This window comes from Vanessa cardui, chromosome 21 (genome assembly GCF_905220365.1).
Source record: "Vanessa cardui chromosome 21, ilVanCard2.1, whole genome shotgun sequence".
In the NCBI taxonomy this organism is placed as follows: domain Eukaryota; kingdom Metazoa; phylum Arthropoda; class Insecta; order Lepidoptera; family Nymphalidae; genus Vanessa; species Vanessa cardui.
Genome location: NC_061143.1, coordinates 7,929,465 through 7,956,756, shown reverse-complemented (window position 1 = coordinate 7,956,756; position 27,292 = coordinate 7,929,465). Strand labels below are relative to the sequence as shown.

General features: G+C 33.5%; 1 protein-coding gene across 1 annotated transcript in view; it reads left to right on the top strand.

Moving 5' to 3' along the window:
• Positions 1-27,292, top strand: part of LOC124538734 — a 138,274-nt gene that overhangs the window by 2,753 nt on the left and 108,229 nt on the right. The window contains exon 2 of the mRNA XM_047115905.1: positions 12,807-12,925. Coding sequence (XP_046971861.1) covers positions 12,915-12,925 — 11 coding nt within the window. The 5' untranslated portion in view covers positions 12,807-12,914. The remainder of the gene's footprint in view (positions 1-12,806; positions 12,926-27,292) is intronic.

Genomic DNA, 27,292 nt, shown 5'->3' with positions numbered 1-27,292 from the left:
TCAATAAGATTTGAATGGTTAATTTTTAAAAATAATATCGACTTTTACTACATTAGAAATTGTCACACTTACATAATTCGGTATGTCTCTTACGAACATTTAAAGATATAGAAATTAGAAAACATATTTTAAACTAGTATTTTCTCTTGTACAATTTAAAGTCATTCGAGTCATCTTATCTTTAAATTTTAAACAAAACAAAAACGAGACAGTGACAAATATTTCACCATTAATCAAAACGTATATAAAAATATTTGGAGCTGAACTTTGCTAAAGTTCCAACATAAAAAGTTAAACAAGCGATTCAAAATAAACGGATCGTTTTCGGAGCCCGATTTTTTTACTTATTGCATTATCGAAACAATGAAAGAATGGGTATAAAATATATTCCCGAATAGACAATAAAACAGGGTCAATGAACTTAATTAGTCGTTATTTATAAAACTAATAGCTTTGGCTCTACTTTTATAAAATGTTAGTGTTTTACAAATATAGCAGTCTCCTAAATACTGAGGAGCACAGCCAGTAAACCTGAGTGTCTGAAATGAGGTATTTCATAAATTGCTAAAATTAGAAAAAAAAGTTAAAGTTTAATAACATCCTTCAATGACAGTTCAATTCAATTTTACATTGACGCAATAAATGTAAAGCGTGACAACACTGGATGTAACAAGATGGATTGTTATGTATTTTTAAAGCACTAGTAACTTTGTAAGTCCGTCTGAGATGGCCCAGTGGTTAGAACGCGTGCAAGAGCTGAGATGGCCCAGTGGTTAGAACGCGTGCATCTTAACCGATGATTGCGGGTTCAAACCCAGGCAAGCACCACTATATATATGTGCTTAATTTTGTTTATAATTCATCTCGTGCTCAGCGGTGAAGGAAAACATCGTGAGGAAACCTGCATGTGTCTAATTTCATCGAAATTCTGTCACGTGTGCATTCCACCTACCCGCATTGGAACAGCGTGGTGGAATATGTTCCAATCTCTCTCCTTAATGGAAGAGGAGGCCTTATCTCAGCAGTGGGAAATTTACAGGCTGTTACTTTACTTACTTTACTAAGTCTTCAGGTGTAAATGTATCCGGGATACAAAATTTATGTTCCAGACTATAATCTATATTTGTGTCAAATTGCAAGGAGGCTCTGGCGTGTTAGAGTTACGCAAACCGTATGAAATTTCGCAAATATTATATTAGTAAATTATTACACCATTACTGCACTTATACATAGAAGTGCTTCAAATGTAAATAGGTATATTTCTAGTGATACGAGAACTAGTTATTTTTTTCCCAGAGAAACAGAATTACGATTAATTGGGTAAATGCGACTAGCATTTTGTCACACAGTCATGTTTTGTACAGTTGTTTTATTTTGATTGTTATATACTATTGAAGTCCTTGATTTAAATAATCATTTATTTGTATACACGAACTAACTAAAAACTTATGTGTTTTTTTTACTTTATTTTAATATATAATCGATCTTGTAATAATACCAATACCACAGTTGAGTATGACTCTCCTTTCAAGTCAAAAATTTGGAGCTTAGAAGACCGCGATGCTCCAATGCCTTGGATGTATGCAAGTGCGATGATTTCCTTCACCAATCGACACAAGTTGATAATTAACTCACTCATGTCCAGATTTGAACCCGCAATCTTCCATTAAGATTCATGTGCTTTCTTTGTTCTGCCTACTGGGCTGCTTTGCCTCTCACTAACTTTTTGACATAATTAATTTTATTTATGCTATATTATGTTTTATTATTCTCCTTGTACTGGGCACCGTGCTAGTAGTTACAAGTACTATACTATAATTTTAATTAAATGTATTCAGAAGAAGTAAATATATTCCTGGTCCATCTGATGGTCCTTTTTCCTTTCGAACTTTTTCATTTTAACCTTTCAAGGGCAAAACATTACACATACAGAAGTTCAACAAAAATATTAAGAGCTGTTAAAGAAATACGGAATGGCTTCTATTCTCTGATTAAAATCTGCAACGCTGTTCGCTGAGTAACATATTAAATATTAAGATGGCAACACAGTGATTTCAAAAAGAGAATAGCCGATGAAGCCCGTCGAGTATCCGCAAGCAAATATTTAAATTTCAATTCGAACGTCGCATATCAATGGGGAGCCATAAGCCACCGGGTTTTGTTCTTTTTTTTCAAAAAGCCGTACTGGCCGCACAGAGACAATAAAGAAAAAGGCACAGGAAAAAGAAAAAAAGAAATAAACAGAATCTAGATTCGAAACACTGGCTGATTCGAGGCTGGAAACAAAAGAAGTTGGCTCCCGCCTGACCGAGATCTTTGCGTACGCGGGCGCATCTCGTTTACGTTTTTTCCTCTCGTTTTTTAACTTTGCATCCATGTGATTTCTTTCCCTGATGCATCACAATAAGACTGTCTATCGATGTCAGTTACTATTTTTGAAATAATTGCGTACGCCATAATTTTGAAGGAGTAGCCCGGCACGGAAACTCGGAGTACTTTTTTTCAAGTCTCACATTCTTAACAAAAAATCACTTTGTCTCATATATTTAAGCTTATGAAATAAATAATTAATAAATAATATGAAATGATTAAAATATAATTTAAACCCAATAACATTCGAAGATAATGTAGCTTTCTATCAGAATAAGATTTAGAAATGGTTCATTAGTTAGTTACCTCTACGTATATCAAATATTAATATAGATTAATCAATATAAGCATAATAAATAGTAATGAATTAATAGAATATTTGTAAGGTATTTTATAATTAATGAAAATATGATAATGACGATGCGTTAATAATAAACTTTTAAAAAGGAAGTGAGTCTTAGTTTATGCGGATAGTAAACATCCTGCATGTCCTGTAGTATTGTTTATTATGTAGTTAATAAATAATAAATATTATACGACTTCTTATACGTAAATATTTATTATAAAACTAGCGACTCCACCCGACTTCGCACGAGTGCAATGCTGATACAAAATATACTCTAAATAATGTCTGACGGGAATTTTTTAAAGAACTTCATTATGTACAATACTGTTATTTCGATCTCGAAGGGTTTAAAACCTACCTAAACCTATAAAATTATCAGTGTTACTCTATCATATTGTGCATGTCTTATACACATAAAATCTTGAATCAATCTATTTATTAAATAAAACTGCATTAAAATCCGTTGTATAATTTTAAAGATCTAAGCATACATAGGGACAGACAGCGGTAAGCGACTTTGTTTTATACTATGTAATGATGTATAGTATGAATAGATGAATAATATGTAATGAATAATTATTTTTATTTAAAATCTTTTAACAACACATATAGATAAAATCTTAGTAAATGGGTATCAGTAATGAGAAAACCTAAGCTACATTACGTTGACCCATAAATTATTGTAATCGCGATCTCTGAACGATTAGATCATCGTGTATGTTTATCGATGCATGGGAAAAATATTACCAGATCCTGGACTCAGTTCCGACTGAGATCTATGTCATTTCATTGTATGCCATCATCTTGTATGCAACTTTAAATAGAACTGACTAATGATTTTGGATGTACCTGCGTTTAGCATTTATTTCATCTTGTTCCGCATTATGATTCATAAATGTTAAAGTTCTTTGACCTTCTAGCCCTTGCGTATAATTTATTGTATGTATTGTTTCTTAACCTATTTGCGTATATTTTATTATATTCTATAATTATGCTTTTTTTAAATATATTAAATTTTTTTAAAATTTTTTTTTTTAAATTGATTTTAATTTATTATTGTTGAGAATTTAATAAATATATCTTACTTTTAATACGTTAATGTAACATCATAGGGAGTAAGCTGTGTTTTTTTTAATAATTTAAAATTAAGATACTTGCGTACCTTTGTTGTGGACGTTTAGAGTTGATATTAATACATCCTGTTATTAATATAAAATAGTTATACATTTTAAAGAAACATTGTTAACAGGCTAATATTTAGAAACATTATTTTCCGTTTCTGGACAAAGGTAGATTTTAGCTAATCAAGATGATTTAATAAATATTTAAGAACTATGATTTTCAAGCCACACAGGCAGGACTTTTCAGATTTGTTTTAAAAGCGCCAAGTATAAAATGTGTTATAAAAAAATATACATATTATTAGATATTTGAGAAGCATTTTTTATTGATCGAACCCGCGACATCCGATTCACTAAACCATGATAGACAACCTGGATAACACATAAAACATGGATAGATTCAGGTTTAGAAGAACCTCTCATAATTTAAATTAATACTCGTACAACAACCGCTTTGTTATTGGTAACCATCTAGTATGTACACTAATTTCCCGTTAACCTCCGAAAATACTAACGGGTGATGTACCAATACTCATAAATATTTACCCCGCATTTTTACTCATTAGCACTCAGAGCAAGGACAGCACGGGGTGCGAGAGGTTTCATTAGCAATCACTTAGCAACCACGAGGGTAGGCAGGTGGTCCTTGTTTAACAAGGCTGGGTGCTTTGTTGAGAGGCTGTGTTAATGTGTTTTTAAAAGGGCGTGTTCCAGATGGTTGTTTTTAAAGATGCATTTAATTTCAGATCAGTATTAATGATTTCATCAATATTGTATTGGGTTGTTTTTGGATTATATAATATCTATATTTGATAATATAAATGCGAAAGTTTGTCTGTTTGTCTGTCTGTTGCTCTTTCACAACCAAACCGCTGAACTGAATTAGATGAAATTTGTTATACAGCAAAATTGAACTACAAGGAAGGACATAAAGCTACTTTTGCCTGACACATGGCAACCAACATTCTAAAACGAGCGATGCCGCGGTCAACAAAAACAACAACAACAACAGCCTGTAAATTTCCACTGCTGGACTAAAGGCCTCCTCTCCCTTAGAGGAGAAGGTTTGGAACATATTCCATCACACTGTTCCAATGCGGGTTGGTGGAATACACATGTGGCAGAATTTCTATGAAATTTGTCACATGCAGGTTTCCTCACGATGTTTTCCTTCACCGCTGAGCACGAGATGAATTATAAAGACAAATTAAGCACATGAATCAGCGGTGCTTGCCTGGGTTTCAAACCGCAATCATCGGTTAATCCATCCATCTCGATTTAAGCTTGAAGCCGCGGTCAACTACTAGTTAATATAAATATTCAAAGAAAGATTAATCCATAAATATGATTTGAGCCAATCAAATGCCAATGCTCCCTGTACTACGTGTTCTATTAATTACGCCGCGGCTCATTCATTCCGTCGAATTAACTAAAGATAATTAAAACCTACCTAGTCTCAATAATTTACAAAATGAAATGCAGATTAACTAGCATTATTATATTCGAACTTCATAGGGTAAGATATGTAAAATAATGTATCGCTACAGACTGACGACGTTTTGTTTATAATTATACAACACACAGGTACTTATTGTTGAGGTTTTAAATAGCATTTTATATTATTAAGCACATATATACCTACAGTGGTGCTTGCCTGGGTTTAAACCCGCAATCATCGGTTTATATGCACGCGTTCTAACCACTTGGAAGATATATATAATTCATCTCGTGCTCGGCGGTGAAGGAACACATCGTGAGGAAACCTGCATGTGTCTAATTTCATCGAAATTCTGCCACATTTGCATTCCACCAACATTGGAACAACGTGGTGGAATATGTTCCAAACCCTCTTCTTACATCAAGTTAGGAAGAGGAGGCCTTATCCCAACTGTGGGAAATTTACAGGCTGTTACTTTATATTATTACAAACAATTGAATTATTTGTATAAAAATATTGCTATGCTATTAAAAACCTGAAATATAATATAAGTTAAAATATATATTGCTTCTTTTTTGTTTTTATTTTTAACCAGATGTAATTAAGTTTAAGGTCCTGACCAGTTTTAGTTTTTATACAATTGTGCCTGCAGTTACACTGTCTCACCCGTGTTTCAAATTAGAATACAGAACTGCTTCGCGGTAGAATATCTGGTGACCCGTTGATCCTACCTCGGACCTTCTCAAAGCCCCAACAGACTAACACTAAATGACAATGTCCCATATCGGTTTTTAAGATTACAGACTGTCAAGTATAAGTTAGCGTTCCTGTGGCAACACCTGCTACACCCTTTATCTTGCCACTTTTTTGTTTATTTTACCAATATCTCCCTAGAAAATAATCCTCTACGTTTCTTTTTTAATAGATTTTGGGTAAGTTTTCTTAATAAGGGTAAATAAAACAAATAAGATATAAATGAACAAAAAAAATTAGTACATGTTTTTGCCACACGCCAACTTACACTTGAAGCGCTATACATATGAAATTGGCAAATATTTCTATCGTCATGACATCTGACGACTCGCACTTGACGTTAACACTCAGATCAATTGTAAACATAAGACTATTCTTAAAACTGAAAAGCGTTTGTTCTTCTGTCCACTAAGCTATTAGGCCAGGCCGTTCCTGAAATGTAAAATTGTAAATATATCTATAAATAGAGATATATTTGTAGGCTTGCGTTTAAAAAAAATATTATGGTACTGTACTTTAATATGTTGCTCGATTTAGAATTTACCACTAATCTAAGAAGCAAATACCGTGAAGAATGGATGTGTGTTTACTGTGTATTATTAAAAAAAATAAAAAGTTCACCATTCGTTTAACAACTTATAAGAAGACTATAAATTGGATTGGTAGGTATATAACTTAGCTTTATAGTCTAAAGTTTGTATTTTCTAACATTCGTAATTATTTCCAAATGAAAATTACTAATAAATTCATAATACCTAGTTATCGCAAGTAGAGCAATTCTGGAGCTTAAAAATATTGTCGAAAATATATCAAGATACCGCATCCAAATATTCGTAGCGCCTACCCTAATTGTTAGCCATTACGCCCTACCAGAACTAATGCACTCCTTATCATAATTTGAATCGACGTCCCGATTACCTTTAGATGACAAACCTGTGTTTTCTTATACGGTTATTAATTTTGGTGCTTTACAATTTCGTTTAAATGGTAACATTGTGATAGTTCAGTGACCTTTGCGACCGAGATTTGGAATCTTTTGAGTCTCGTGTAGACTATGGAAATGTCGAGTAGTTTATGTACCAAGAGATTTGAGTATGATATTTATGTCATTTACATGTGTGTATGTTTAATATAATGTCACTATATTATTAAATTTAAATGATGCGTTCGATTTCGTTCCGTGGTTATTTAGTTATGTTTGATTTTTATGACCTAGGTTCTACTAGGTAACTGACTAGGTACCTAGGTAATTTGTCTTGTTATACGGTTGAAGCTATTGCAAGCGTGAATAACTACAGTCAAAACCTATGAACTTAGAACAGATGATGTCATACTATATTATCAATTTTTAAAAAGTTACATGATTATTATTAAATTACATTTATATGAATTAAGTTAGATTACATTGCTGTGTACATATCAAATAGACCATAGGTATTCGGATATAGAACAAGAAATGGAATACAAATAAACCATGCCACTTGGAGTTGATATAGTGCACTGAAGATTCCGTACCACCACAAATTACTGAAAGACTTACGCTTTTCAGATTTTTTCCTTTAATAGCTCTACAAGATATAGCTTCTTGCCAAATTGAATATACTTTTATAGGTTTTAATAAATATAACGAAAACAAATCTTAGAGATTCGTTTTTTTTAAGGATCGTAGAACGATACATAAATGGAGTACCAATTAATATATATAAGGGTTCACTTTTTTAAGGTACGAAACTCCTTAAATAAGTTTCTGATATCATATAAAAAGGTAGTACACATATTACGAGCGTTTTATACATTTTGATCTAAAATTCAAGATTATATTAATAATGATTTCATAATAAAACGAGTTGAAAGCATGCACTTAGCACGTCTAAGCCTATTTAGTTTTATCGGTGAGTAAGCGCAATTCAGCTAATTATTACCCTTGTGTATCATAATTTCGATTCATGCTGCTATCAACCCACAGCGTTATCCAGCGCTACGAACATGGACCTTCAAGCAATTTGCATACACAAACGATTCAATAAGTTGAAATAATCACACAATTAATTTATCCACTTGCTGTTCTCTTATCAATGTCATCTAAGACCGTACAGTACAGGTCATCGACGCAACTTGAATCTATTGTTCGAACCGACCAAACTATAAAAGTCACGGTTGCCTCCATATTGGCATATTGCGAACCCTACATGGTAAGAACCTAATGACCTACGACATTTCAACCGGTAGCTCCGTCCCGCTCTGGCATAGCTGGGAGATACGAGTGGGAAACGTATAGATGATATCCATAATACAATATCGGCTTGTTTTATTCGATTTATAAGTGGCTAGGATTCAGAATCTACTGTTTCTCATATTGTTTCTTTAGTAGCGCTTAGTCGTTGCTGCATTTTTGTTGAGCTGTAAGCGTGTCTATCCAGCCAGGGGTCTTGGAATCAAGCAGCTTGTATTAGTATTTACATATACATGTATTAGTATATACACATGTCATATATTACATGTAGTCTTTGTAAGCAAATGTTGACTAAGCTTTAAAGCGCTTTACTTTTCTCAAAACGATTTCTGATTCAAAGCAAAACCTAATATGGATTATTGATATTTGAGTTACTGAAAGTCGGTTCTTAGTTGTGATTTATTGCTCGCTGTGGATACTTCATGCCTTTTGAATCGGTGTCACTTATAAAATTAGTTTTCAATAATAGATTCTATTTCAACATTATACGATTATGAATCGAATTATATTTCGTGATTTTAGTCCGAAAGTTTGCAAACAGAAATCGCTTAGTATTGCTAACTCAATGTTATCACACTGTAATTTTAAAATATGTAGATGCTAGCTGTGCTTGCGACCTTGTACGCGTTTGAATTTAACAAAAATAAAAATATTATTGTAAACTAAGTTAGCTCATAAGCAAGCTCATTATTATATCAGTTATCTGCCAGTGAAAGTCGCATCAAAATTGGTCCAGCCGTTCCAGAGATTAGCCGCAACAAATAGACAGACAGAATTTAATATTTTAGGCTATTTTAATATTACAAACAGACACTCCAATTTTATTATATGGATAGATATATTGTAATTGCTCTTTTTGCAATGTAATATATATATTATATATAATTTTGTAAAATGTGATATACATTTTTAATTTATACTCAGAGGCTCTAGTATTTGTTAATGGATATCCATTGAAAGGAGTATCATTCGATACATACAGCTTTAAAAAATGGGTGGTTCATATTCGGTCAGGATTCACAAATGAAATCAAATCAAAATAAACTTAAGTAGACTTTTAAAAGCACTTTTGATTGATAATTTTATAATTAAGTGAAGCTACCACCGGTCGTACATCTTCGGGACACTAAGTTTTGCGTTGTTGGCGTGGTATAACAAGATATGACTTCTCACTAAGTAATAATTATCACGTTTAAATAACTTTGCCAATTAGTCTTTATTACCCTCATCCTGTTTAAGAAAATTATAATTGATATGATCTTTAAGCAGCAACTTCCTACCTGAGATTAAGGAAAGTGTGCTACACTGATTTTGATATGATTATGTCTGTGTGAGTTAAATAATGTTGAGGTAATTTATCATATTTAATATCAGATACAAAATTTTAAATAACAGTTAGAGAAATTGTATATTACTATTACACTAAGGTGCGCCTTGCAACTTAAACTCAATAAATTATTCGGACACTTCTATAAATTCTATTATACATATCACGTGGTAAAGTTTTTTTTAATTATAGCTAGTTGTAGCCTCGGGCGTTGCTAACAGAAAACGTATATAACCATGAAATTATATAAGTCATACATTTCAATGTCTGAGTTCAATGTTTACGAATGCGTTATTAACTTTTGTTTAAGTAATCGACAAACAGATATACAAACTCACGCTTAGGGTGGCAATCAATAATTCCGATAGAAATCTCTATAGATAATAAATTGTATAGATATATTTTTATTACGTGAATATGATTTACGAAGAAAAATAATTGCAAATATTTCGTCGGTTCTTTATAAGAATTTATAAGGCTTTTAAAATTGCGATTGAAAAGTACTTAAATGAGGGTCTAAAGAAATCTAAAAAAGTATGTTTTATTTCAATAAAATGTAAATCGATTAATATTGTCGTAGTGTATAAAGCCAGCATTGCATATTTTTCGTAGCCCGGAACTCAACTTTGGTTATTTTCTAATTCGGAGCTATAAATAAGTGTTTTTTAGTTTTTTTAGCATTTGAAATTTTCTGTACCATCGAGTCAGCGAAGATCTGCTGATTTTTAGTATAAAATATAAAACGCCAAAATGTTTAATATAAAATGTAAAAAAAGGCACGGGCATCTGCGAGCCTGTGAATGTAGTAAATAAAAAAAACCATCGAGTCAGTCTATGAGTACATTGTTACAATATTTAAAGCTACAAAGTTGAAGCATCATAATTTATTATTAGATCAGAATTTAAAAGGCAAACCTTTTATTGTTGATTTTTAAAATTGATGACAACATTCTTATTTAAAACTTTAAAATAAAATATAATTATATTTAAAGTAACGTTAAACAATTTATAAGCGAAACGATTACCAACTCGTTACAAGACGTTTTTACAAATAATAGTATAAAAATTATACACTAAAATGTGTCCAATCACCGGACCAAAATGGTTGTAATCATTTTAAATGCACGCCCTTAGTACACTGCGGCCCGAAATTATTGAGCCGGTGAAAACAGTAATTTGTACTTTTATCTTAATGCGATAAACATTCCTAACGAAAGAGAAATGCATTTAAACATAGTGTAATAATTAATACATTTACGTGGTAACAATTTACTGTCACAGCCCCTCATTGCAGCTCACAAAACACATTTATAAATTGGAGTAATTTATTTTCACTATTTATATCGTGTATTATAAAAATATCTATTAAAGTATGTACAAATATCAACGGAAAAAGGCAGGCATCCTTTATATGTTCATTCATAAGTCATTATAAGAACAAATTGAGCAAACAAGTACTTACTTATGTTTTAAAATATTTACTCACGATTACTTTATAAGATACAATTATTGTGATTGGATATTATACCTTGAAACATTTAAAAAACTTTATTTATATCTAAAACCTGTTTTGTGTATTGTAATATATAGTGTATATACGTTACATACACATTAAAAGCAGTGTTCGTTATGACGAATAGATAGTCTGGAAATAAAAATATCAGACACAAAAAAAATACGTAAATAAAAAAAAAATAGGAAAATCTAAACATTTGACGGAAAATGGCTTCTGTCTATAACACTCATTTCGATATAAATGTACGAAATGATAACATTTTTTTATTGGTCAGTAACAGGAAATTGGTTAATGTTTTCTATTTCCTCAAAATATATAATTTCGTCACAATTTAACAACTCGTTAATGTCGCTGTAGAGATAAAATATGATAAATACTGATTTCTGATTTGTTTCTATGTCAGGTGAACGCCCATTTAAATAACATTAATCTGCGCAGACTCGCAAGTGATTGGTCTCGAAAACGTATAATTAAATAATATGACATTAAAAATTGTTAAATAAATTTGATTAAGTATATAAAAAAAATGAAATTGACAACTTAATTTATATATAAATATCTTGTTTCGTAATTTCTTTTTTAAGGTTAAATATACTGTTTTAATTAAAAATCAACTTCAGCTATCTTTTACAGAGCAAAATTGTAATACATATTATATTCAAGAGAAAACAAAACATAATAATCAAAGTTTATGTCATATAAACGCGCATGCAATATATGTCTGTGTTACCAGAACAAAAAATAAAATTTTTAAAGTCAAGCGTTTTTCAAGTCGTAACAAAAAAAACTTAAACAGTTATTTGTGTTACCAAATAAGTAGCAACAATAGCTCCGCCCATTACCTTTTCAGGAGAATTACGGAACGCTTACATCGGATTGGCTTTGGTGCAATTATGAGGTGTTTTGATACATTTTTAGCATACTATCTTTAGTAATACTTGATTCGAATATTTATCACCTGCCATATATGGGATGACCAATGAAATGTTTATATTGTGTTTGTAGAGGCATAAAATGCATCGCGTTTGTTATTGGTGTTTGGAAGTTGAGGGTAATAAATGTTGCTGCTGTTATTATTATTGTAATGAATGATTATTGTCAGTATTTATTAGATACATTGGTAGTTACACCGCCCACCTGATGATTATTTTGAGTCCACGTAGTTAGGACGTTGGCAGTGCCACACTCTTGTACCTGGGGATTGCATTCATCCATTGGGCCAGTGCTTGATCACTCTTACGGTACATAGTACTATAAAACATTATGATGGACCACACACATGCGTAGTCACATAGTGAGTGGTTCATTAAAAAAGGCAAGAAGAGCATCATACGTTTCATGAGCATAAAAATATAAAAGTAATCACAAATTTATATAAATTAAAATTCCGATATATTTTATGAAAGTTGTCATAAAGATAAACTCTGCCATCATAGTATCCTATATCAGCACATTACAAAAACATATATTGTGAAGTTATATTCCATTTATATATGAAATGTATTTATAGTCCTTATATTAAACATATTTTTACTCAAAATTCTTTGAAAAAATAAGACACATTAACACACACACACACACTCACACACACACACACACACACACACACATACACAAACAAGGATACAACTGGAATGAATTACAGTTTTTCTGTTCTATATTAATTATTATGAGTTATTATTAATGAAGATTTTTGTTCTAGGTGTTACAGCGTGGCTAACTGGAGGGGGTCGCGCGCTAATGATGACAACTGTGGAGGCGCGAGGGGACGCCACTCAGAGCGTGCCACAGTCACAATTGCCTCGTCATCATGTTCACAAGGTCTGTGTTATGTATATTAAAACCTTAATCGTATGTGACAAATGCTTCATTGTATAATATAAATATACTATATTACTAATAAACTGTATTTGTAAATAGAGAAAAAGAGATTCTTGTCGGTTCTTCTCGGTAGATCCTACTTTCAGAACCTGGTGGTAGGTTCACTTAAAACAGTTGCTATATGACTATTCAAAAGTGCTTGTAAAAGCTTACTTGAATAAAGTATAGTTTGATTTTGATTAGCAAAAATATTTGAATGTTCATTCATACCATGATTAAAATTTATGTCCAAAGCTTGGTATACGAGATATCAGTAGGCCTATAAAATAATGCCTTCTGATAAACTTGAATATATTTTACATCTGGGCTTATTTAAATCTGAAAGGAACTTGTAATTACTCTGAAGGCGTAGGTAATGCTATTCGGATCGTGACAAGTTTAAGTTACGTAGACATATTTATATAATGGTAGGTACCAATATTTTCATCAATATTGAGGACAGAATTGGAAAAATATACATGGGTTTCTGGGTATTTACTGCATAAATATCGGATTTTTTTGAACAAACCGGAATTTTATATACAGTTTCAATTTTTAAACAATATCAAGGAACAGTTGCAGTTAAATTTGTATTTACTGTTAGCATTTGGTTGTAGAATATGTGATGAGTGGATGGTACCTTGACGGGCCTACACAAACTCTTGGTACCAATTAAAATCCTTGATTATATCTAGAGACAAACTATATTATACAAACTATGTTATAACGCGTTCATCTCAACCGATGATTTCGGGTTCAAAACCAGGCAAGCACCACTCTATATATATATGTGCTTAATTGGTGTTGTGAAAACATCGTGAGGAAACCTGCATGTGTCTAATTTCATCGAAATTCTGCCACATATGCATTCCACCAACCCGCACTAGAACAGCATGGTGGAATATGTTCTACTTAATACGATAGGAGGCCTTAGCCCAGCAGTGGGAAATTTACGGACTGTTACTTTATTATATCTAGACCACTAATATTAGAAGTCCACGTCAGCTCTTTAAATTCAATTAGTACATATTTCGAAAAAAAAAATCATTGAAAAATATGGATTAACATTACGAAATGGCTACGAAACAAACTGAAATCTAAACTTTGTAACGTCTATAAAAGATAAATGTTTATAGGCTTATTAATAGTAAGCAGAATACAAATAAGCGTTTTTGTTGAGTTACAATATATTATACTAACAAAGGACGTACTAATATTGATGAGTCGAATCCTAAATGGATGAACTAATTCTTATACATTAAGGAATTTATATGGAATCTCAATCATTCTACTGACTTAAAAATATGGTCACAAATTGGATGACTACAATCGAATATAAGTGAAAAGTGAGTTATTAATTTTTCTTACAGCGATAAAGGCTGTATCATAAAAATGCTAGAAATGTTAACAACTGATGGTACTCGTCTCAGACAGTGACTCTATGTATACTGTTACAATTAATAAGTGTTAAAATAACGTCACATGCAAATATATACGTGTAATATTTCTTAAATATATTAGCGGTATTATTAAGTAACTAATATATTTTGTACATTTTCTAACACCTACGTATTTATAGAAAAAGTTAGGCTGTAGTTTTAATATTTTAGATAATAGAATTCTAAGAAAACCGTAAAAATGTCGCTTTGTATTATGACAAAAAATATGATAATTAAATTATATATAACATTTGTAAATTGATATATCCGTAGTACATCGACGTAGTCGCTACCGTTAGAATTTGAACCGAATAAATTAAATTGACACCTCACGCACTTGTTAATTATGACGAAATGGTTACACGCGAAATAGTGTCATAATACTTAAAAATATTTCGAAGTTTACTTGATACATTTAAACTTGTCCAAAGAAGTTACCTAGTCATTTTAGCTTCTTAATACGTCACTATTGAAACATACTAATATTAGTGATTTATTTTCGTACAAATGTCAACCAAACATAATACATTCACTTAGTGATAGGGCTTTGTGTAAGTCTGAATAGGGAGGTACAACTCATTCGTCTCATCTTATATTAAACATTGGATATATTATCTATGTGGACTTAGTAAAAATAAAAAAATATCATAGCTTCGCAAATCTTTACGGTACATAATTTGAAATCCAATTAAATGCTTTATTTTCGGAGGTATCGTTTGAAGGTTGAGAGAGGCTACATAACTACAGGCTCAAGGGATGTTATATCTTAGTTCCCAAAGTGGCTCATTATCGATGTAAGAAATGGTTCATATTTCACACAGCATCATTGTCTGAGAGAAGTGGTGACCACTCCACTAAACCAATTTTAATTGAGAAAAAACGATTGGTGATATACCAATCGCGCACTATTTAATCAAATTTGGACAACGTTCATTTAATCCAGATTTTCTTGAAGAAGCTATTTTTCTCAACAGTTGACTTTACGGGAAGCAATGGCTTGATGTGTTTTTCTTGTTCCAGGCATTTTTTTATGGAGCTGGTTTAATTATAAATGACACCGTTATTCTTTTTTCTAATATTGTCAACAAGTTGGTTAAAAATTATGACGATAAAATTATATTATGTAGAGTCGGTACTAAAATAGCGAGCAATCGGCTTTTATTCAGTAGTTATGTACGTACTTTTATTAAATACGTTAACTGTGCTAAATAATGACGTTTTACCCAGACTGGCCATATTTGAGAGTGTGACGTAGGAAGTGCTAACTTGAAATATCACCATGAACAGTTGTAAATGAAAACTACTCGTACATCGCTAATGTTGGTATATATGTAATAGTAAATATATCAGTTTATTTATATCAGTATTTTCCTTGGTGTGTAGGGCTTTGTGTAAGAATGTTTGGGTAGGTAACAACAGTACTTAGTATTGTTGTGGTCCGGTTAGAAGGCCAGTGTAACTTCAGGCACAAGGGAAATAATATCTTAGTTCCCAAGACTGGTGGCGCATTGGCAATGTAAGGCATGGTTAATATCTCTTATAACGCCATTGTCTATGGTCAGTGGTGACCACTCACCATCAGGTGGCCCATATGCTCGTCCGCCAAAACATAGCATAAAGCGTTTCAAGAGTAAAAAAAAAATCGTTTATTATTAATTAATTGACGTTTTATATTTACGTTTGTTTGTAAATATGTATACCCTTAAAACTGAAATAACTGCCGGGATTTTTATCATTTAAGTAGATAGTGCTTAAAGCGAGACCAAAGTATACTGAAATCTACATAAATTCTACTAAATTCTTATAAATATTATTTGACAGTATGATCAACGAATATCATATTATCTCTCTAACTTTCCTTACCTCGTATGTAGAGACTAGAGGAGCTGAGTTTGCTAGGAGACAAATTGTACTATTGACTTCTACACACCAATACTTAGTATTAGTGCTCTCTTGTTTGTATAGTGAGAGAACCAGTATGAGTATAAAAACAAGGGTATATCTGTTTTTCAAGGTTGGTGGCGCATTGCCAATATCAGTATCAACCTATCAACATGTAAATAATTTGCCTGTAGACGTATACATATGGCAAATAAAAAATATACTTATTAAGGTACCACATTTGAGTACCACAGTTTGCTTTTTGTATATTTTGTTCTTTATCATACTTTTTTAAAAATGTCATTTTCTCTTAATATTTTTACATCACATAATTATATCTTCATAATCATATTTACACATTAACACGCCACTAATGCATTCCGGACTTTTGAAACGACGAATATATAAATAATTTAAAGAAATATATCTTAATTTGTTTGCATAAGTTATTTAAGCATTATCATTTTGGCGCCGATCGTGACTGATTCGTATCGTGTGAAATTTGCTTGTTAATATAAATTAAAAACGTATAACGTAAAATTATATTCTTAAGTACATTTAACTTTATTTAACCAAATATCGATGTGGAAAGAAACAATTAGTATGATTAAATTATAGAATAATTTATAAGTTGTTTTATTAAGCGGTCATATACCTAGCGTTAATCCATTCATAATGTCAAATACCTTTGATAAGACCTGTTCATAATAATGATTAAAATGTGAAAAATATTACACACATTTTCAATACTTTTCTTGGATGACATTTGCATATAATAAGTGGAATTACTGTATATCAATGTGGTTTATTTTCACCCCTTTACCAAAAGGCTGTGTCGATTAAGTATTGAGCGGAAAAGCTATGTGACTCGAAACGACCCAACTACTAATTAGATTCATCCGCATTAAACTTGTATTAAATATATAATACCAAGTCATAAATAATTTTTTAAGCTAAAAATATGATAGTAAAATACTTTAATGTTTGTATAATGTTTGCTAATATTAGATTTCATTTTTGTATTAAGAGCCGAGGTGGCCCAGTGGTTAGAACGCATGTTAACCGATGATTTCGGGTTCAAACCCAGGCAAGCACCACTGAATATTCATGTGCTTAATTTATATTTATAATTCATCTCGTGCTCGGCGGTGAAGGAAAACATCATGAGGAAACCTGCATGTGTCTAATTTCATCGAAATTCTGCTACATGTACATACACCAACCCGCATTGGAACAGCGTTTTGGAATATGATCCAATCCCTCTGCTTAATGGGAGAGGAGGCCTTAGCCCAGCAGTGGGTAATTTACAGGCTATTTACTTTACTTTACTTTATTTTTGTATTTCCTGAAATTATTCCGCCTTACTGCATCATATCGAATTACGTCATATGTAAATATTTCTGTAGATTCTTTAATCAGGGAGTAGTTGTTTTGTACCTGAAATTACACATTACATTACATTGGGTTTAAAAATCGAATTATATTTAAGTAAATGAGTATTATCCAGATTGATCCGGATCGAACAAATATTAAATATAAATTATTTGTATAAAGATCCACTGCTAAATTTCAATGCGTTTCAAATTCTGTCTTATTATACTTGACGGCGCGCTGATTTTCGATTAGTTTAAATGATAAACTTTACGAAATTATATTATGATTTAATGTTAATCAAAATTAGATTTTTCAATATTGTTTTAGTTTTAGTCGATTGTGTTATTGTTTGTTGTTTTTTTTTTATGAGCGGGTAATTCCGAATAGAGTAGTGGGTGTCGCCTCGATGAATAGCGGCCGTCATTCAGTGGACAGCTGCCGCAAGAGGTGTACACGTGCTAACCTATTGGCTCGTAAAGTTATAATCCAGTGTTAATTGTGTGTATCTTGTGTGTTGAATTAAAGAACAATAAAATAATAAGACTTTGGACGATACGAGTGTGCATTATTTCTTATTTTCAAAATACCTATCGTTACAACGCCCACCATGGATAACGACAGCCAAGATCGTTATGAGGCCCCTTCTGACATTCCTTTATCAGAAGTGGGATTACCTGTGACGAATCAGGAACAGAATACAGGCCAGTCCAATAATATTTCACAAGTAAATGAATGTGAACGTTGGAAAAGTCTTTTTGAAATGCAGCAACAAAATATGATGGAGTTAATTCGGGCTATACGAGAACCACGTGTGTCCAGCATGATTACGTTGCCTGAGTTTAATCCAGATACTCCAGAGCACGATGCTCGCGCTTGGTGTGAGACGGTGGACATATGTTTACAAGAAAAACCTATTTCTGGCAGTGATTTGATCATCACTATGAGCAAAGCACTCAAGGGATCGGCGTCACCATGGCTAGCCCAATCTAGTTTTTCGGGAATTACATGGCAGCAATTAAAAAAACTGTTCTTGGCTAGATTTGACACTGTTGAGACTCCAGCTGCGAGTTTATGGCGATTACTGAATAGTAATCCAAAGGAAGACGAGTGTTTGTCTGCATATGCTGGACGATTTATGAGCACTTTATTAGCGCAGTGGAAGTCTTTGTCGAAAGAACAGATTGCGATCGCGCTTACTCTAGCACATGCTTCAAAAATTGAGCCGCGATTGCAAAGAATAACATTTACTACTGAGATTGATACTCGTAATAAACTACAACAAGAGCTCATGGCTTTTGGCTTTAGAAAAAGAGGGCCACCGCCTAGTGAGAAGACTACTACGCCTGTAGAAGCGAAGAAGCCACGTATGGAGAATACGCGGCGATGCTACAACTGTGGCAAGATGGGTCATGTATCCAGTGATTGTAGAGGCAACCGTAGTCGTGACAGCAATACTAATACGCGATTTGAGATATCAGATACAACGTCCTCTCAACAGTCGAAGGAAGGAAGGAAGGAAGCTGGCGTGCAGAAGAAGACCATCACTCCGACCTGCTTCAAATGTGGCGAACGAGGCCACATCGCGCCGCGCTGTCCCAGTGCGGATGTCAAGGGCAGCGATGCGCAGACTGAACGGCGAGTGAATATCTGTTCCATCCAACCAGCTATGGATAAGCTCATAGACGAGACCGGTGAGATGTTTTCATTTTATTTTGACTCGGGTGCCGAATGCTCTTTAATAAAACAAGTTCTGTCAAATAAGTTTCCGGGTAAACGACAATATAATGCAGTAACATTATTAGGTATAGGTAACGCTTGCCTCAAATGCAATATCCAAATTCTAGCTACAGTTTCAATTCAGGGTTATTCAGTGCAGATACTGTTTCATGTGGTGCCCGATTCGTGTATTTCCAACGATATAATGATTGGAAGGGATCTGCTTACATTAGGGTTCTCAATAGAGATTTCTGAAAACAATCTCATTCTTAAAAAGAACAGGGTAGTTTCTATTTGTGACATAGGTAAAAAGGTAGACAAATTCGAGAGTATAGAGTGCGACGTATCTGATCGCGAGAAAGAGCAATTAATAGCCTTACTGAAAAATCATTCTAGTTATTTCGTTGAGGGTACCCCCACTGGTAGGGTTAGTACGGGTCAGCTGGTCATTAAGTTAATTGACCCTAATCTCACGGTTCAACGAAGACCCTATAGGTTGAGTCCAGACGAAAGACAGGAAGTACGCCGTCAAATTAAAGAACTTTTATCAGCTGGCATCATACGCGAGAGTTCTTCCCCCTTTGCAAGTCCAATTATTCTAGTTAAGAAGAAGGACGGAAGCGATAGGCTCTGCGTAGATTATAGGGAACTGAACAGTAATACGGTGCCCGATAGATATCCTCTACCACTTATTTTGGATCAAATACAGCGTTTAGTGGGTGCAAACTATTTTACTTCTTTAGATATGGCTAGCGGCTACCATCAAATTCCTATCCAAGAAAATTCCATAGAATGTACCGCGTTTGTAACTCCGGATGGCCAGTATGAGTATTTGTCAATGCCTTTTGGGCTTCGCAATGCACCTTCAGTGTATCAACGTGCCATTAATAAAGCCCTTGGGGCATTAACCGAGTCATTCGCAGTAGTATACATTGATGACGTCATCATTCCATCACGAACAGTAGGCGAGGGCATCGAGCGATTACAGCTAGTTCTTAAAGCGTTAACTGATTCAGGATTTTCGCTAAATATAAAAAAATGTAGTTTCCTCAAAACCAGGGTTGAATTTTTGGGTTATGAAGTGTCGGCCGGTGAAATAAGACCAAATCCTCGCAAAATTCGAGCTCTTACTGAGCTTCCACCACCTCAAAATGTCTCTCAACTTCGACAATTCATTGGTTTAGCTTCCTACTTTAGGCAATTTGTACCTGGGTTTTCTCAAAAAGCAGCTCCTCTTTATGGGCTTACGTCGGGAAAAGGTAAAATCAATTGGAATCCCCAACTAGAGAAGGTTCGTCAGGGTATAATAGACATTTTGACTGATAAACCCGTGTTGATGATCTTTGATCCTAATCTCCCAACGGAGCTACATACAGATGCCAGCGCTGAAGGCTATGGCGCAATACTCATGCAGCGAGTTGATGGCAAGTTGCATGTAGTCGAATACTTCAGTCGCCGAACCTCCAGCGCTGAATCAAAATACCACTCATACGAGCTGGAAACGCTTGCAGTGGTGAACGCTGTCAAGCATTTCCGTCACTATTTGCAGGGTAGAAAGTTTAAAGTCGTTACTGATTGCAATGCTGTCAAGGCTTCTAAGTCGAAGGTTGACCTTACGCCTCGTGTTCATAGGTGGTGGTGTTTCCTGCAAGCGTTTGACTTTGATGTCGAATATAGACTAGGGAAACAAATGAGTCACGTAGATTTCTTTTCCCGTAACCCGTTGCCAAATACAGTACGTTCTGCCATCAAAGCCGAACAAAAACGTATCCATTTGACTGCGATTTCTGACCATTGGTTACAGGCTGAACAACAAAAAGATAACGAAATTAATTCTATAATGACAAAACTTCAGGCAAATGAGCTTAGTAGTGATATCGCAAAAACGTACGAAATTAGGCGCGGTCTTCTTTATCGTAAAATTGACAGAAATAACAAGAGCTATTGGTTGCCAATAGTGCCTAGGGAATTTCAGTGGGCTATAATTAATCATGTACACGAAAATATCATGCACCTAGGGTGGGAGAAAACATTGGAAAAAGCCTATTGCCACTATTGGTTCCCAAACATGAATAAGTATGTACGAAAATTTGTAGAAAACTGTATAACTTGTAGAATTGCAAAGTCTAACTCGGGAAAAATTCAAGCTGAACTACATCCAATTCCTAAAACTCCAATCCCATGGCATACCATTCACATGGATGCAACAGGTAAATTAAGCGGTAAGAAAGACGCAAAAGAGTATGTTTTTGTATCAGTAGACGCTTTTACCAAGTACGTGATATTACATCATACACGCAACATAGATGCAAATAGTGCCATTTCGGCATTAAAATACAATGTCTCCTTGTTTGGTGCTCCTTCACGCGTCATAGCTGATCAGGGTAGATGCTTTGCTGGAAAAGAATTTAGGGACTTTTGCAATACACACAACATTAATCTACACCTTATAGCCACCGGCACAAGCCGCGCGAACGGGCAGGTAGAGCGAGTCATGTCCACATTAAAGAATATGTTAACCGCTGTTGAGGTAGACAATAATAAGTCATGGCAAGATGCACTGCCTGATATTCAGCTTGCCATTAACTGTACTATGAGTAGGGTTACAAAGGCAAGTCCTTTGGAATTGTTAATAGGAAAGGTTGCTAGGCCCTTAAACTTAATGTCATTAGAAACCGATGACATAGAAATAGATTTAAATCATATTAGAGAGCAATCGACACACGCAATAGAAATTAACGCTTCCTCGGAGAAAGTAAGGTTTGATAAAAGTAAAGCTATGTTAAAAAAATTTCAAGTAGGTGATTATGTTCTTCTTGAAAATCACGAGCGTAACCAAACCAAGCTTGACCCAAAATTTAAAGGCCCCTATAAGGTTGTTGAGCTGTTGGATGGTGACCGGTATTTACTGCGGGCCCTTAACTCAAATAGGACCTATAAGTATGCGCACGATCGTGTGCGTGCAATGCCTGAATGTTATGTTCCATTAGAATTGAGTGGCGGACTAGAAATCCCAACCAACCAAACTGAGACAGAATGTGCCGGTGACGGCCATAGTAAGTAATTACATTAGTTTTTTTTTTTTCAATTGTATTTTTAATCTACTGTTTAGCCTGTGTGGCATCAAATGGCCTGTGTGGCAACAACTAGCCTGTGTGGCATCAAATGGCCTGTGTGGCAACGACTAGCCTGTGTGGCAACGACTAGCCTGTGTGGCAACGACTAGCCTGTGTGGCAACGACTAGCCTGTGTGGCATTAAATAACGAATGAGACATGTGTCGTAGGACCCTACGCTATGTGTGGTTCTTATTTAATTTACGAAACATTCGTTGTATCTGGATGCAAATAGTTCAGTCAGGGTGACCGAACGAAGTGTGCTATAAAAACAAACTATGTTTTTGGCTTACAGATGAGACTCATACACACGAGGACGTGTGATAATGCAGGACGGCCGTGACGGCGCGCTGATTTTCGATTAGTTTAAATGATAAACTTTACGAAATTATATTATGATTTAATGTTAATCAAAATTAGATTTTTCAATATTGTTTTAGTTTTAGTCGATTGTGTTATTGTTTGTTGTTTTTTTTTTATGAGCGGGTAATTCCGAATAGAGTAGTGGGTGTCGCCTCGATGAATAGCGGCCGTCATTCAGTGGACAGCTGCCGCAAGAGGTGTACACGTGCTAACCTATTGGCTCGTAAAGTTATAATCCAGTGTTAATTGTGTGTATCTTGTGTGTTGAATTAAAGAACAATAAAATAATAAGACTTTGGACGATACGAGTGTGCATTATTTCTTATTTTCAAAATACCTATCGTTACAACGCCCACCATGGATAACGACAGCCAAGATCGTTATGAGGCCCCTTCTGACATTCCTTTATACTCATTATTTTATAAGCTAACATTCCTCGTTGATTTATCGAGGGCCCGTGAATGCTCCACGCATAACTCAAATTGTCTTGATTTTTTGTTCACTACAAACCACTCAAAATAACGTAATGCGCGTAAGACCATTACGGTTGTAAGGTCTGGTGCACAGTGCTTGCTATCATTAGTCGAACTATCGTTACAAGTTCGAGTAAATCATAAATATTCAAAGAACTTTATTAAAATAATAAAATTACTTTTAATAATAATAATATTATTTACTTGGTGGTAGGGCTTTGTGCAAACCCGTCTGGGTAGGTACTCATTAGTTATTCTACCGCCAAATAACAGTACTCAGTATTGTTGTGTTCCGGTTTGAAGGGTGAGTGAGCCAATGTAACTACAGGCACAAGGGACATAACATCTCAGCTCCCAAGGTTGGTAGCACATTGACGATATAAGGAATAGTTAATATTTCTTACAGTGTCATTGTCAGTGTCTATGGGTGATGGTGACCACTTACCATCAGGTGGCCCGTATGCTTGTCATCCAACCTATACCATAAATAAAGCAATATTAGATATCAATCTATACGTAGTTATTTGTATTCATGCCTAAAAATATTATATCATTCAATATGACACTATGACGGATGGTGATATTATGGTTTATGAGATAAATTTAAGAAATATATAGATCTTTATTCAGTGGATGGTCAACTTTATTCGTTTTCGACGAATGCCAGCTATTTATATTAGGCTAGACATGACTTGCTTTTATGGTAGTCGGCTAAAAAGCGACTTGCTTTACGAAGCGTTCCGAAATTATGCTACGACAACCATTATCGAAAATGTACAAAATAACCGTTGGAACCGATTTTTTTTTTCAGCATTTTATTAATAATATTGTTACGTAACTTTAACGAATAATGAAATAATTTCTTACAATTTTTTGTATAGAATCTCTTTACATCATCATTGTAAAACAAATTCGCTGACCGCTGTCTGTCTTTATGTCTAATAAAATTAGATCTTTGAAATTACGTAACTGATTTTGATGCGGTTTTTTTTAATAGATAGATTGATTCAAGAGGAAGGTTTAAGCAGAACATGATAACCGGTCGGGTCGCTAGTTAATAATATAACGTAAACAAACAATTCGTTCTTATACTCTATGATTATTATGGAAATATACTTGAGTGAATAACGATTTTGATGTTCAAGGGATGCTATATTAGTACTCTACTTCGCCTTCACGCATAAACTGTTACATTCACTTAAATCTTAAATTTCATGACTTATATTAAAATAAGCCAAGTACCTATTCACTTGAATCACAAACACCTAAATAAAACAATTACATAGTATAAAACAAAGTTGCTTACCGTTGTCTGTGCATATGTATGCTGATATCGTTTTTATTTTTTTATTTTTAACTTTTTTTAATTTTTTAAATTGTGGTTTCATTGGCGGTTCTTTTTATAATGATACTTAGTTTTATATGTATTGTTGTTTTTTTCAACCGACTTCCAAAAGGAGGAGGTTATCAATTCGTCTGTATTTTTTTTTTTTTTTTTTTTTTTTTTTTTTTATGTTTGTTACCTCATAACTTTTCACTGGGTGGACCGATTTTGATAATTTTTTTTTTGTTTGCAAGGTAGTGCTTCCCGTGGGGTCCCATTTTTTTTATTTTTTTTTCCGATGATGGTATCCATGTGAAAACGACATAAGTGTTAAATTTGCATTATGTATATGCGCGACAAATGGGTGAATAACTGAAAATCACGTTAACCAATTTTGATAATTCTTTTTTTATTATAAAATATATACTACAAGGGTAATTTGGTGAAAGTTTGGTAAGGTTCTGAGCACAGGATCCGTGACAAAGTAACGGAACGGAAGGGAACGGAACAATTCTGAGGAGCACGTTAGCGATACTCGGTCGAATCTTTTATTTATAGGTTATTTGGATATTTGAGTCACCTTCCGTAATGTGGTTATATTTATGTAATTATCATAGTCGAATATTATAATCAATTAGCTACCCACCCCGGCTTCGCACGGGTGCAATACTGATACTAAATATACTACAGAATTTGTTTATATACGACATCACATCGCAAACTTCTAAAATTATCAGTGTTTCTTTACTATATTGTTCATGTATTATATAAACAAACCTTCCCCTTGAATCACACTATCTTTTAAAAAAAACCGCATCAAAATCCGTTGCGTAGATTTAAAGATATAGGGACAGAGAAAGCGACTTTGTTTTATACTATGTAGTGATGGAACTCCTATACGGCTCGCAGTTAGGGTGCGATATGGGGCAGAATTTCTTACTATCTTTAATCAAATTTTGTGTATGTGATGTGATGTCATATGATGTACGAAATATAGTTGGTCTTTTTCAAAGTTTTTTTGCTGAGTTCGATTACAGCTCTTTCGAGGGATCCTTGTAGTTTACGCCACGTGACGTATTAAATCCCTATTTTCGAAAGTCTATTTTTGCTTTATTCGCAAGTATCCTTTGAAATTGTCCTCGAAGTAGTTTCTGACTCATATAAACGGAACGCTTAATCTATCCATATTAAAAAAAAAATTAGTTAGTCAACATCAGCTTCACTTAAAATCAGAAAATAAATAAAATTTTAACAAAAAGAAAAACCGACTTCAAACAAAACACTATTTTAAAACAAATGAATATGCACGAAAAAGTAATAAAAATAATTGCGTATTCAACATATTTTTTAGAGTCTTCCTAAGTTAAATGAAATGAAAAATATTAGACTACTTAAAAGTCGATTAACGATTATATCATGTAGTTATAGTTATTGGTATATTTGGAGTCGGTGTCAGCCAATAAAACCCTACAGTATATCTATCAAAAAACAATACGAGAATACTTTAACAAATATGTTTTTTACAAATTACCTTTTACACAATAATATACTGGATCAATCAAGGGGCTCGTATCGCTTCTTTCTTTTGATTGTTGGGGCAAGGGCACCATGGCTGACACCGGCTCCAAATATACCAATAACTATAACTACATGATATAATCGTTAATCGACTTTTAAGTAGTCTAATATTTTTCATTTCATTTAACTTAGGAAGACTCTAAAAAATATGTTGAATACGCAATTATTTTTATTACTTTTTCGTGCATATTCATTTGTTTTAAAATAGTGTTTTGTTTGAAGTCGGTTTTTCTTTTTGTTAAAATTTTATTTATTACACTCTCAGTCTCTTTAATGCTATATGTGAGAACTGTTATTAGCCTAATAGTTATTAAGTATTTGTTATTTTGTTTATCAACGGCTGTATGTTCTCCAATTAAATAAATAAATAAAATTACTAAGCGGATTTTGATGCGGTTTTTTTTTTATAATAGAAGAAGGTTTTTGTATATAATATATGACCAATTTAGTAAAGAAACAAGAAAAAATCCTTAGTATAATTAGTATCAACAATGCACACGAGCGAAGCCGGGGCGGGTCGATAGTTACAAACAAATCTCTGATCAATAGTTTTTTGAATGTAGAATTCATTCGAAATATAAAAAAAATAAGTATATAAGACGTAGTAGGAAGAATGTCACTTCATTAATCCCGTTTCCCGTTGTTGCGTCACAGCCCATTAATCATACACCTCGGGTACAAATAAGTATACCGCTTTTGATACAGGCACGTGGACAGATTCAGATAGACGTAAGCCGATCAGCGCAGGTTTGTTTTGTTACGGGTCTAATTAAGAACATAATTCTTTAATAGGTATATTTTAAATCACAAAATATTATACTTAAAAATTACGATGTCTGCCAAAATTTATAAATGTCAAATTAATTCTATCTATCTGACTGTCAGTTACTCTTTCATCTGCAAACCACTTTACAGTTTTATTTTATTCATTAGCTTACATGTAACACGTAAAAGCGTACAAAACTGCAGGTAACAAATAGTAAATGAAACAAATTTTAACACGTACGTAGGTTAGATTTACGAGATATAAAAGTATAGTATATTATATTATGATTCCTTTTATAA